The 12,220-nt window shown below is 47.4% G+C and overlaps 1 protein-coding gene across 1 annotated transcript; it reads right to left on the bottom strand.

The window, feature by feature from the left end:
* Positions 1-856: 856 nt before the first annotated feature.
* Positions 857-11,570, bottom strand: Bmp2 (bone morphogenetic protein 2). The gene is made up of 3 exons (XM_036184860.1): positions 10,363-11,570; positions 8,884-9,233; positions 857-2,859 (listed from the first exon to the last, which is right to left on the bottom strand). The coding sequence occupies exons 2-3, from the start codon at positions 9,224-9,226 to the stop codon at positions 2,018-2,020; spliced, it is 1,185 nt and encodes a 394-aa protein (XP_036040753.1). The 5' UTR covers positions 9,227-9,233; positions 10,363-11,570; the 3' UTR covers positions 857-2,017.
* Positions 11,571-12,220: the final 650 nt, after the last annotated feature.

The following is a 12,220-nucleotide window of genomic DNA, read 5'->3' as shown; positions in this document are numbered from 1 at the left end:
ATTCTTTTGAAGATGTTAAGGCTGTAGTTTGTTGCCATTATCCATGGCAAGAAACAGCGAAGAATGACTGAAAGACAAGAAGGACTTGGCTAGCCATGCTTGGGTCTAATGGTTTCTGCGCAAAAGCAACAGCAAACGGGCATGCGGAAGAGTGCTTGCAAAGGCTAGCCAGACTATCTTTACAAAGGAGACCTCCAGAACCTCAAAGCCTCCAAAGGGAAGTGTGCTCAAGGCCATCCCATGTTAATACCTCAGAGGAATTTGACACACCACTTTCCGATTCCGTTCTAAGGCAGGGGAGGGGAAAGGAGGCAAGGATTAGGGTTCAGCCATGATGATGGACTACAGGAGGACACACGTTCTGGAAACTGACCGAAATCAGTCAGTAAACTAGCACTGTGGATTCCCCAGTCTGCAAAAATAGCCACAATGCCCTGCCTAGGTTTCATCTCCAACCTGAGTGCAGAAGCTCTGCCCCTGCTGAGGGTTCATTCGCCAGGGATTCATCTGACTGCACTCTGTTTGGGCGGCTAGCCAATTGGCAGAAGATGTCTTTGCAGAAGCTGATCAGACACTCTTTCTAATTTCTTGGCACTGTGGCCTCCATTGCATGGGAGATCATCTCTGGGACTTTATCTGGGGACCTGCAAGCTTTGCTTTGTTTTAAGGATTGGCTTTCTCTCACACGTTTTCCTGCTCCTCTGAAAACCACTCCTTGGTAAGTCCTTTGGTGCAAATGGGGCTTGATTGGAATTCTCCAACCCCAAGTCATCCTCCCACCCCTTTAAATCAGTCACTTCAGAAATGAAAGTGCAAACACGCGTAGACACTACGAACACTTAAATATACTATTTGTTCTCATGGGTTGGATGTTATAGGATGAAATGCCAGAGTTTTGATATTTATTATCAGAAATAGGTTTAACATTTGGAGAAATGTGTTCGAACACACATCCCTGAAAAGTAAGCTGATAGGTCAGAGAACAGGTTCTAGGAAGAAAACACGACATGTTTGATGTTGTTGAGTGTTGGGCAAATGTAGAAAATTGCTTTGGAGAATAAAGAGCTTGCTGATGGGGTAAACACGAAATACAAATCAATTTCCACTTCTTTTGGAGGGCCACAAGATAATCAATTGTACATATATATGACCACGATGTTAATAAAGAAGAAATATTATATTTTATTTTGTACTTTGGCCAGATCAGCCCCCTGGAAGGGATCATAGGTTTAGGAAAGAACAAGATGCCATTATCATTTCCCGACATGGTCACAGTTTTCCTAATTATTTCCACTGGTCCTGCTTTATTCTCTCTGCAAGGAGAGCTTTTTCTATCAGATCAGTAATGTCTGGTTCTTATCCAAATATTCCCCCTAATAAGAATGAAAGTTCTCACGGACTGGACAACCACTCTGCAACATTCCTGAGAATTGAACAATATAATAATCTTGAAAGTCAGCAGAGTGGATTATCCACTTTCTTCTTTTTTTGGACTTGAACTTGTGAACTTAACAGTAGTGCTGCAAGAGACAAAAAGCAACCGGGCAAGCACTCTGCCCAGGAACCTTCCATGCGGACCTCGCATCTTAAATACACACGACTGAAAAACAACTACAGCTTTTTGGAAAATTATATACAAACCCGATATTTCTTTTGATTACATATAAATACAAATTAACTATTTTTCTTCCTAAAAAGTGGTTATAATAGTAAATAAATACAAAATAACTCTGACCATTATACTTCATGTGCTGGAGTTGAACCCATATAAAATGTACAACTAAATACGTTTTAAATCTTTAAGGAATAATTCTCTGATTAAAATATTTGTTTTCCCAACTTCTTTTCGTAGATATAAATATATTTTCAAAATAGCTGTGTTTTTTTTCCATTCCATTCCATAAATAAAGTCTTCATTGGGAAATATTAAAGTGTCAGCTGGTTTTGGGGGGTGGGGAGAGTAGGGTTTTTTTTTTTTTTCTAAAATATATCTATATATTTATTTATTTTTGCTGTGCTAACGACACCCACAACCCTCCACAACCATATCCTGATAGTTTTTTAGCACGACCTTCTCATTCTCATCTAGGTACAACATGGAGATCGCGCTGAGCTCTGTGGGAACACAGCACGCCTTAGGGATCTTGGAATTCACAGAGTTCACCAGCGTCTGCACTATGGCATGGTTAGTGGAGTTCAGGTGATCAGCCAGGGGAAACGGGCATTCCCCGTGGCAGTAAAAGGCATGGTAGCCCGGAGGGGCCACAATCCAGTCATTCCAGCCCACATCGCTGAAGTCCACATACAAAGGGTGTCTCTTACAGCTGGACTTGAGGCGCTTCCGCTGTTTGTGTTTGGCTTGACGCTTTTCTCTTCTGTGGAGTGGATGTCCTTTTCCATCGTGGCCAAAAGTCACTAGCAACGGCCTTATCTGTGACCAGCTGTGTTCATCCTGGTGCAAAGACCTGCTAATCCTCACATGTCTCTTGGAGATGCCTGGTTTCTCCTCTAAATGGGCCACTTCCACCACAAACCCATGGTTGGTGTGTCCCTGTGCAGTCCACCGCATCACAGCCGGGGTGACATCGAAGCTCTCCCACTGACTTGTGTTCTGATTCACCAACCTGGTGTCCAATAGTCTGGTCACAGGAAATTTCAAGCTGGCTGCTGCCGGCTTTATAATTTCATAAATATTAATTCGGTGCTGGAAACTACTGTTTCCCAAAGTTTCCTGTATCTGTTCCCGAAAAATCTGGAGTTCTGCAGACGTGATGAACTCTTCAGTGGGGACAGAGCTCAAGTTGAAGAAGAAGCGGCGGGCCGTTTTGCCACTCATTTCTGGTAGTTCTTCAATGGCTTCTAGTTTGATCAAAGTGGAGAGAAAAAGGAAAGTATTCAGTAAGAAAGCCAATGGTAATTTACTTCCTTATGAGAAGTTTAAAACCTCAATGCACAGTTTGAGTTAAACTACATAAAAGTTTGCAACCAGAAAGTAAAAATGCCAGGGCTAGAGGTACAGTGTCTGCCTCCGTTCCTTGGCCCTGGGCTTAATGCTCAATACTATAAAAGAAATAAAAATATGTCATCTCTGAAGTGAGCATGGAGTCTCCTTTTCCTTCTTCTATATGGTCATATTACCTTTGTAACTGCTATGTGTTTAATCCAATATGTGAACATAGCTCCTAGGTAGCTATAATAATGGAGGAAATAGTGAAACACTTCTCTGGAATTCACAGACAGAATTTAAGGGGGAAAAAAGTCTAAGCACTATAGTTAGTAGAGAGCTAATGACTGAGGGGTTGAGGAAATGATTGCATTTCTTAACTAAGAAAACGAGCTTTAATGTCAATTCCTTAAGCGGCGTTTGAAAACATTACTCTACAATTTAGATGATTTACAAATCTCAATATACAGATTTTAGTCTCCTAATTAAAGAGTCTGAAACTCAACATCAATGATGACATTTTGCTAAGCGCACCCTACCATTTTGCTCCAAACTCAAGAGACAAAGGTATGGGTGGCACTAAGACACTGTAGTAATTAGCAATGAAGAATTTCAGAAGAAATGGCTCCCAACGGCCTGTCCTCTCATCTCCATCTCATCCTCATTCAAAATAACCCCTGTGTCGGCACAGCAGATCCGAGACTCTGGCCTGCACATCAGTTGTTCTGGGAAGGGGCCTGCACGCCTGCATTTCCATTAAGTTCTTAGGGAAGAGATGCTGCAAGCTGATGAACCGCACATTCAAGGGCACATTGACAAATGAGTAGATTTGTAAAGCACCTTTTATAGAAGAGGCCTTAGTATTGGCCAATGAGTAAGGATTCCGGCTGCCATCAGCCAGCCAGGGACTCGGACTGGGGAGTCTTTCCAAGCTCTTCTGCCTTGACCTGAAGAATGCTAGACCAGCTGGCTATCATTCATAGTCCTCTCACACCGGCTCGACAAAAAGTTCTTGATGATACCTTCGGGGACCCATTTCTGTTCTGAACTCCACTATCAGCTAATGGTACTTTAGGGCCGGAACATTCCTAGGAAGTCTGAAGGACTGTATTTAGCTTCTTCTGTAAAAAGCCATTTTCGTTGCCATTCTTGGGCTCCCTAATGTTCCTGCCTAAGGCATCTCATCAATAGAAAAAAGAAAACAGTAGCAACATTTCCCAAACCCTAATCACACCAAATCACACTGGCTTCTCCTGACATTGGCACAGCAAGGTACACATTACTTCCTTTAAAGACAGAATATAAAAGTCAATTACCACAAACAGCTACATCAGTCAACAATAGAAAAAAAAATGGCAGCAAAATCCCTGAATCCCAATTCACAAAGAAGGAAAAGGTGACAATCATAAGTATAAGCATGCATACAGACACACATACATGACAAGGAGAAAAGAACAGAGGCAATCCCCAAGATAAATGTGGGAAACAGGTCATTGAAGTAACCCAGAATACTATCTGCCTAAGAAATAAAGTCAAGATTGCCATCTTCCAACTGGAAGCATAGAAAGGGCCACTTCCTGTGGCCTGTTACTCAGGAGGTAAGAAGTATCCACAAGATAAGTGACCTTCACAAAGGAGAACAATGCACTACCCAATGTTGATGACAAGGGAAAGACCTATCTCCAATCTTCCAACAGCATTCTATTAGCCTAATCCTTGGAAGATCCCATCCCATCCTTCATACCAAGGTATCTACTGTGACTGTTCACTGAACTTATACACAGAAGTCAAGAATTTAAAGAAAATCCCAACACAGGAGGCTAACTGCCTAGGTAGGGTCAAGACACACAACACCTTTTCGCCTTCAGAGGACAAGTTGCAACCTCTTCTTGAGGGCGGGAAATTGAAAATATCTTTTAAATAAAGTAAATTATAGGAAAAGACGTCTACAAATTATCACAGCAAGCCTGGGGTTCTGAAAATACAGAGTAGGTAATGCACACGTTTTGGAGGCTGAAATAGCTGTTAATTCTCTGTAAACATCCCTTGTTGAATCAGCTGAACTTGCTAAGTGATTTCAAGATTCTTAGCTGTCTCTAACCTGAGTATCAGCTTCCTAGTTCTTAATTAAATGGAAGGAATGATTAGCTGAAAAAATGTTTTAAAAAAGGAAGAAAATGGGGCAACAATAACATTCCATTTTTCTCTAGAAAAAGCCCCCAATTTAAAGTTCCATACAATGTTGATTATTCATCTACCTCAAAATAACTTGGCTGGGGCCACTCCCTAGAAAAAGGGATAACAGGACATCAAAATGTCACTATAAAACATTAGCTACTGTGCTGAATGCTCTTTCTTTCTTTTATTGTTTATCTATCTATCTATCTATCTATCTATCTATCTACCTACCTACCTATTTATTTTTGCCAAGTCTGATGCCATCATCTTTCTATGAACTATCTTACATCAAGCTCATTAGAGGGAAACCATGATTACCTTCATTTTTGTGAATGAAACTGATGGGAATTCAGAGAGGTTCCGTGACTTCCCTTAGGTCACAGAACTGTTCATTTGGGTCTACTACAATGTCCAAGTTCTAGCTATTGAAAGGCATGGTCTAACGTAGGAGAGAAATCAAATCACTCAGCAACAATACAAATCCTTGGGAATTAGTACCTGATGCCATGTTAAGTGCAGAGTGAGTTTTGGCCTGAGGATCAAAACATAATGTCCCTTTGGACACATAGACAAAGCTAAACGAACAGAAAAGTGAGATGACCCAGCCAAAAGGGACACACAGACATTGTTTGGAACCTCCTCTCTGTGGCTACTTGTTTGCCCTAAAGTAGGGTGAGTTTTATCTCAAAAGTTATCATTAAGCTTGGAGGATTTTGCAACACTTTTTGGACAGAGAGCATTCCTCCACCTAAACAACAACAAAGCCTGAGGCTGCTCCAGATCAGCAGCTGCATCTCACTCCTGCAACAAGAAGCAAGGGGCTCTGGGCCACATGTGACTTTCTACAGGATAAAGTAAACAACACATCATAGAGGGAAAGAAAAGTTCAAGTACACAGAATTGAGTTTTCATTTTTAAGGTAACAAAGGAAGTGGTGGGAAAGGAAAGCAGGGGCTGGTGGCTGCCACTAGCCCGACTTGGTGTATGCTGCCCTGAGCACAGCACCTTCAGGAGGACTGTGCTCCTGCAGGTCCAGGAGAGAGTCTCTAAAAGACTGATGACATACCCCATGGGGCACATCTCACCAGGACAAAAGCAGCCTGCAAAGGAGTCAAGAGGTGTCCAAAAGACCCACTGCCAACCATCAGGAGCAAGGAACTTCTGCAAACCTGCAGGGTCTTTGTAACCACACTGCAACAGCTAGAGGTAGGTAGGAGCATTCCTGGGTGTCTATGTCCAAACACACACTGGAATTTTGGACCACGCTTTCATCATGAAAGGTACAGTTGTACCTTGAGATGTCCTAGCTTGTGGGTATTTTCTGGGTAGTTACTCTTCTGCCAACAAGATTTCTCCCTCTTTGAAAACTTTAGCCACAGGCCACACAATTTATTTATTTCAAACAAAAGAGGAAGACTCTGTTCTCCATTGTCAGAAGGGCAAGTGTGAGCTCCTTTAGTAAATGATCTGCCAGGAAAGAAGAGGTCTCTGCAGGGCCAATGTAGTCAAACAATTTCAAGCTATTTTCAAGGGCAGCCAGTTGGGGAAGGTCTTCAGTGACCTTGGGGTGGAGGGGATTCAGCAAAGTCTGTGCTCTCCGGGATAAAATCCATGTCCAGTGTTCAACAGGACACTGTCTAGAAGCATCTGCCACTGGTTGAAAACCTATCATAGTATATCTTGTCACATCATGTCACCCAACCATCTAACTCTTTAATAGGGTCCTTAAGGTTCTTTTCCAAATGTGTGTCTATTAATGTGTATGAATTCACTTCTGACCTTGAGCCAGCAGTCTTATCACATGGTTTTCTAAGAATTTTTAGTGGCACAAGGATGCTTATAAAAATCAAACTCTAGGTTACTCGGCAATGAACAGTCTCCAAAAATGCCATGTGTACCTGATATGACGGGAAAGAATGGGTTTTCTTGAAATTTACAGTAAAATGTATATCTAAGTGCACCAAGATATAAAGTTAGTGCAAGTTTATTTTAGGCAAGTTGATAACTTCTATGCAGTCTTATACATGAAAATCTCTTTTAAAGATATAAATTTTTGTTGTGAACTCAGGCACACCAAGTTAAAATAACACACAGAGACAACGTTTTGCCTGTGTTTCTCTCACACCACTTCCAAGGGAAGAGTGAGTGAGAAGATGCAGATTTTACTGATGAAACTTTCAGTTAATTGTATTTTTGTGTTTTAATTGACTTAAACGATCCTGTTAGCTTAGTTAAAACAAAGATAAGGTACATACTTGGTTTTTACAAATGAAGAATGGTTTTCATGCCAGAAAAGACTAGTAAATAAATAAATATACAAATAAATGGGCTTTTGTGCTAAATTGCTAGAGGCAGCAGAGAAAACAGCCATGCTAGTTTTCTGGTTGTGTGTGTGTGTGTGTGTGTGTGTGTGTGTGTGTGTGATCTACAAAAACTTTCCAATCAATATCAACCGGGAGAGATCAGCTTAGGCCAGAATCACCTCAGAGTGGTCAGGATGGAGTGAACACACCTGAGTCTCCCTGCTCTAGGTGGGTAGATCCCGGAGACCAGGATGGGATCCCTCTATCTTTCCAAACTGAGTTCTGCTCCCTGAAAGCACCTTAGAAACCTGTTTGCAAGAAATGGATTTAGAGTACCCTTCATAATGAGTGGCTGCCTCAAGGAAGGTCCATCTCTTGCTGTGTGACCTCCCTGTGGTAGTTTTTCCTATCAACCAGACTTTTCAAAGTTTAAGCCAAAGTTGGGGCAGGGGGGACTGGGTTACCATTTCAGAGCACAGCTTTTCACTTGAAATTTATCATCTCAGCAAGGCAAAGCAAAATTTTAAAAAGGGAACTTCGCTTCGAGCTCCCTACTGTTCTATAAATTGCAGCTCACTGTCAGACAACTCCGCATTCTTCTAGAACTTGAAGGAACTGATATTCGATGTAGAATACATTAAGTCAAAAGCACATTTAAAGGTACACACACAGAATTGAGCTGGGGAGATTTTTAACTGCTCCAAGAATTTCGGTGCAAGATACTAAGACATTTCCAACCCACTAAATGTCTTTCTGATGAAATAAACATAAATGCCCTACCTTGGGAAGCCATATTCATATCATAAAAGAAAAAAAAAAATCCCCACTGCCTTGCATAAGGAAGGTAGCAGTCAGTAGCCGAAACAGCTTTTATCTGAAGGCTTGCCCTGTCTCCACGTAGAGACTAAGATTTAAACACAAGAAGGGAAGGTCACTGTGGAAACAATAAGATTGATTGTGGAATTGATCTCCCACGGGGATTAGATAGGGATTCAAAATCTTTCAAACTAGGCCCAGATCAACAGTAAATATGAAAGCTTTGGGGCCCTGGGCTTCAGTTTGTTAGTACTACCCCTGAACACTCTGCCCTTGGCTCGGTCGAGCCTAAAACTCCAGTGTGAACACAAGACACAGGCTTGAGCTTTCAGACAGATTTAAGGAACTCCAACCCTCCGCTTTCTCCTGTGGAGTTCTAGCACGTTTAGCTGACAAGGGACTAGCCAGCCTTTTACCCTCTACTCCATCACTCCGTCTTCCCTCCAGTGCTTGGGGGAGGAGTCTGTCTTCTGGCTACCTGCCAGGAAAAGGGAGCGGACTCACCAGTGGGGAATCCCTGGCTCGGGGCCACAGAGGGGACGGTACAGAAGCAGAGGGGCCGTCCGCTGTGCTAGCGGAGGCCCGGGCTGCTCGCCGAGTCCCCGCCCGCCGTCCCCGCCCCGCCGCCCGCCACCCGCTCACCTTCGTGGTGGAAGCTGCGCACGGTGTTGGCGCGGCTGGCTGCCCTCTCCAGCCGGTGGTCCGGGGCGGGCGCTCCTGGCTGGCCCGAGTGCCGGCGGTACAAGTCCAGCATGTAGGGGGGTACCACGGCGTCCTTGCTGGGGGTGGGTCTCTGTTTCAGTCCGAACATGCTGAGCAGCCTCAACTCAAACTCGCTGAGGACGTCGTCCGAAGGCCGGGACAAGGGGCGGCCGGATGCCGCGGCGAACTTCTTGCGGCCCAGCTCCGGAATGAGGCCGGCCGCGCCGCCCAGGAGGACCTGGGGAAGCAGCAACACTAGAAGACAGCGGGTCCCGGCCACCATGGTCGACCTGCGGACAGGGCCGACGTGAGTCACCCACGTTCCCCGCCCAGTCCTTCGCCCGCCCCCGCGGCCCCGGCTCCCATAGGGCTCGCTGGCCTTCTCCAGGATGCTCTCCTGGCATGTCATGCTCGAGGGCTACAGCCCGATGATCAAGAGGATGGTGGACCCTAAGTCCCCCTTGGCTCTCTCCTCCCCTCATCCCATTCCCTGCCTACATCGGACTTCTCACATGGGGCCTTGGTCTTCACTCTCAATAAAAGTCAATGACCATCAGTCACCTTTTCTTGTGACACCAGCTAGGAAGGTGGTGTCAGGAAGCTGGGAAGCCACCGGTTAGTCTGACACACTGCAACTCTTAAAAAAAAAATAACAAAACCCAAACCCTATATTCTGCAGCGCTCATTTGCACATAAACAGACACAAACGCACATGTGACTTCCTTAGAGGCACTGTATAGAACTTCCTGGTAGGCGAATATATCTAACTTGTAGATTCGTAAGCGCTAAACTCAAGATTTATGACGCCACTTGCAAGTTGTGGCCCACGCCTCTAACATCAGGGTTGACCCACTGGACACTCTGTCCTCTTCCCTAGACCCCTGTTCAGTCAAGGAACCCACCCATGCACCTTCCCGCAATTATGTAAATGGATAGTTTCTATGAATGCACGTGTAAACTGTGACACATCCTCACAGTAAACACGCACGGAGAACCCCAACTTTAAGTAGCTTCTATAATGGACCTAGTTCTTAGGACAAACTCTACCTAGGTTCAGAAGTAACTTAAGGACGGCCAACGTATCTCTAAGGCCCGAAGTACTGGTTTGCAAGTAATGGGTGAAATCCACTGGATTTCTGTAACTTTTTTTTTTTTTTTTGTAAAGCCATTAAGTCTTTAACAGACCTAATAATATACCGACAATTCGGGAGAAGGGCGGCCATCGGGAGAGAGCAGGCCAGGTGGGCAAGGCAGAGGGGTCTGGGGTTTGGGATGCCTGACCCCCCTAGGGCTTCGCTGCACGTGCACCGGGAGAGGGTCTGTTTACGTCCACTCGACCGGTCCTCCGTGGCGCTCAGCGCCGCATGGCGGGAACGCGGTGTCACCCGTCAGCCCCGGGTCCCCGCCCGTGTCCTCTACCTTTAGGAGACCGCAGTCCGTCTAAGAAGCACTCGGGGGCACGTCCATTGAGAGAGTCTCCACATGGGAAAAAAACTCTGTCCGAGGGACCTGGAGCAGGAACCGAGATTCTGCTGTCTTTCTTGGTCTTCTCCTCCTTCTTTGGGTGCCAGCCGCGTCGTCCCTCTCCCCGTGGGGAACGGTGTCTTGGGGTGGACCCAGCCGGCCGAGGAGCAGAGAGGTGACGGGGCCGGAGGCGGCAAGACAGGATCCGCCGGGGCGAGGACACCGGCGCGAAGTGGGGAGCCCAAGTCACTCTCCCGGCAAGTTCAAGAAGTCTCCAGCCAAGTGCTGACACACAGCCTCAAGCAGGGGGAGGAGTGCCGGGCCGGGACGGGACGGGAAGGGAAGGCAGAGGCAAGGCTGCCGCTGTCGTCGTCCTCAGGGACCAGCGCTGGTGGGGCGCAGGACCGGCTCCGGGAGTCGCCGGGCGAGGGTCGGACGCTCCGCGCTAGCTCGGCCGCGACCCATGGCTCGGGGCAGCCATCCTGGGAGACGCCGGGTCCGGGGAAGGGCGCAGCGAAGATCTGGGTGGCGGACGGGCCGCCACTCCGCATCCCTCAGCCTGACTCTGGCGCACCCCCATCAGCGCTCGCCAGCGGAGCCCGCACGGCTGGGGCGCCCCGGCGTCCTGGGGCGCATTCTCCAGCTAGTTCAGCCGCGTCCCGGGCCGCCAAACCGGGTGACCTCGAGGTTGGAGCCCTCAGGCCAAATGTCTTTTGTGGCAGCCTGGGGTCCGATCACTCCTCTTCCTGCGCGCCCCGGGCGCTCACTCCTCGGATGGGGTGGCCCGGCATTGCGGGCGCGGCTGTGCTTCTGACTCCCGGCTCTTCGCGTCGCTTCGCTGCTCCGGTTTCTCCCGGGCAGCCGAGGCCACAGCACCGGGCGCGCACAGTCCGGAGCTCCAACCCGAGGCGTGCCGGTCCCTCGAAGCCACGGGTGACCCGCGCGCCGCTCGCCCCGAAGGCGTCCGGTGACCGGCGGCAGCTGGGGAGGCGACGTCCCGGGCTGCCTATCCCGGGCAGGCTATGGGAAGCGCAGCGGCGGGCGCAGCGCGAGCCGGGCTCAGCGCGGCGGGGCGAGGACTCCGGCGGCGACGGCGGAGGCGCCGTGGCGCGGCGCTCGCGGCTTTTAAAGGGGACGCCGCCTGCCGGCTCCCTCCCGGCCGCGGCCGAACACCTCCCCCTTTGCAGGCGCAGCGCGCCGGGGATCCCCGAGCGGGCGGGAGCGGCGTGCAGGGGTGTGGACGGCGCGCCCAGCGGGGCGGCCGCGGTGGGGCGGGGCGGGGCGAGCGCGCGGCCGCTCAGGGTCTGGTCCTAGACGAAGGTGAAGCGGACCCTCGGGACCTGGACTTGTGCTCACGGCTGCCCCGAGTCCAGGGCAGATCCAGGGTCTGGTTGCCTCTGAGTCCCCCACTGGGCCGTTATTCAACTTGAGTTTGAAGTTTTTAGGTAATAGAGCACTGAAAAGAAGAAGTAACAAGTTATTAGACATCTTGGCAGAGATTCGGGCAAACACTTCTGCATTTTGAGTGATGAGAAGAAAATGTCAAGAAATAGCAGATACACATTGAGAGCATTATTACATTTGAATAAATATGCCTGCACATATATTCACACCCACGTGAGTGCATCTACTATAAAGAGACGCATATATTTTATATGTATTTGTTTATGTAAATTATACAAATGAAGGCACAGGTTTCTGTACATAGATATACGAATGTAAAATGGATGTCTCCTGTGTAGTGTGTATGTGTGTGTCCATGTGAGGGGACAGTGGGGGTTGATTCTTTTTATAGAAGCAATCACGTCACTAC

Source organism: Onychomys torridus, chromosome 4, assembly GCF_903995425.1.
Source record: "Onychomys torridus chromosome 4, mOncTor1.1, whole genome shotgun sequence".
NCBI lineage: Eukaryota > Metazoa > Chordata > Mammalia > Rodentia > Cricetidae > Onychomys > Onychomys torridus.
Note: the sequence above shows the minus strand (reverse complement) of the source record. Positions and strands in the feature narration are given on the sequence as shown.

Coding starts and splice junctions, on each gene's coding strand:
- Bmp2 (XM_036184860.1), bottom strand. CDS start 9,226: ATGGTGGCCGGGACCCGCTGTCTTCTAGTGTTGCTGCTTCCCCAGGTC. Junction 2,860..8,883: donor GCGCAGCTTCCACCACGAAG/GTGAGCGGGTGG, acceptor TGATCAAACTAG/AAGCCATTGAAGAACTACCA.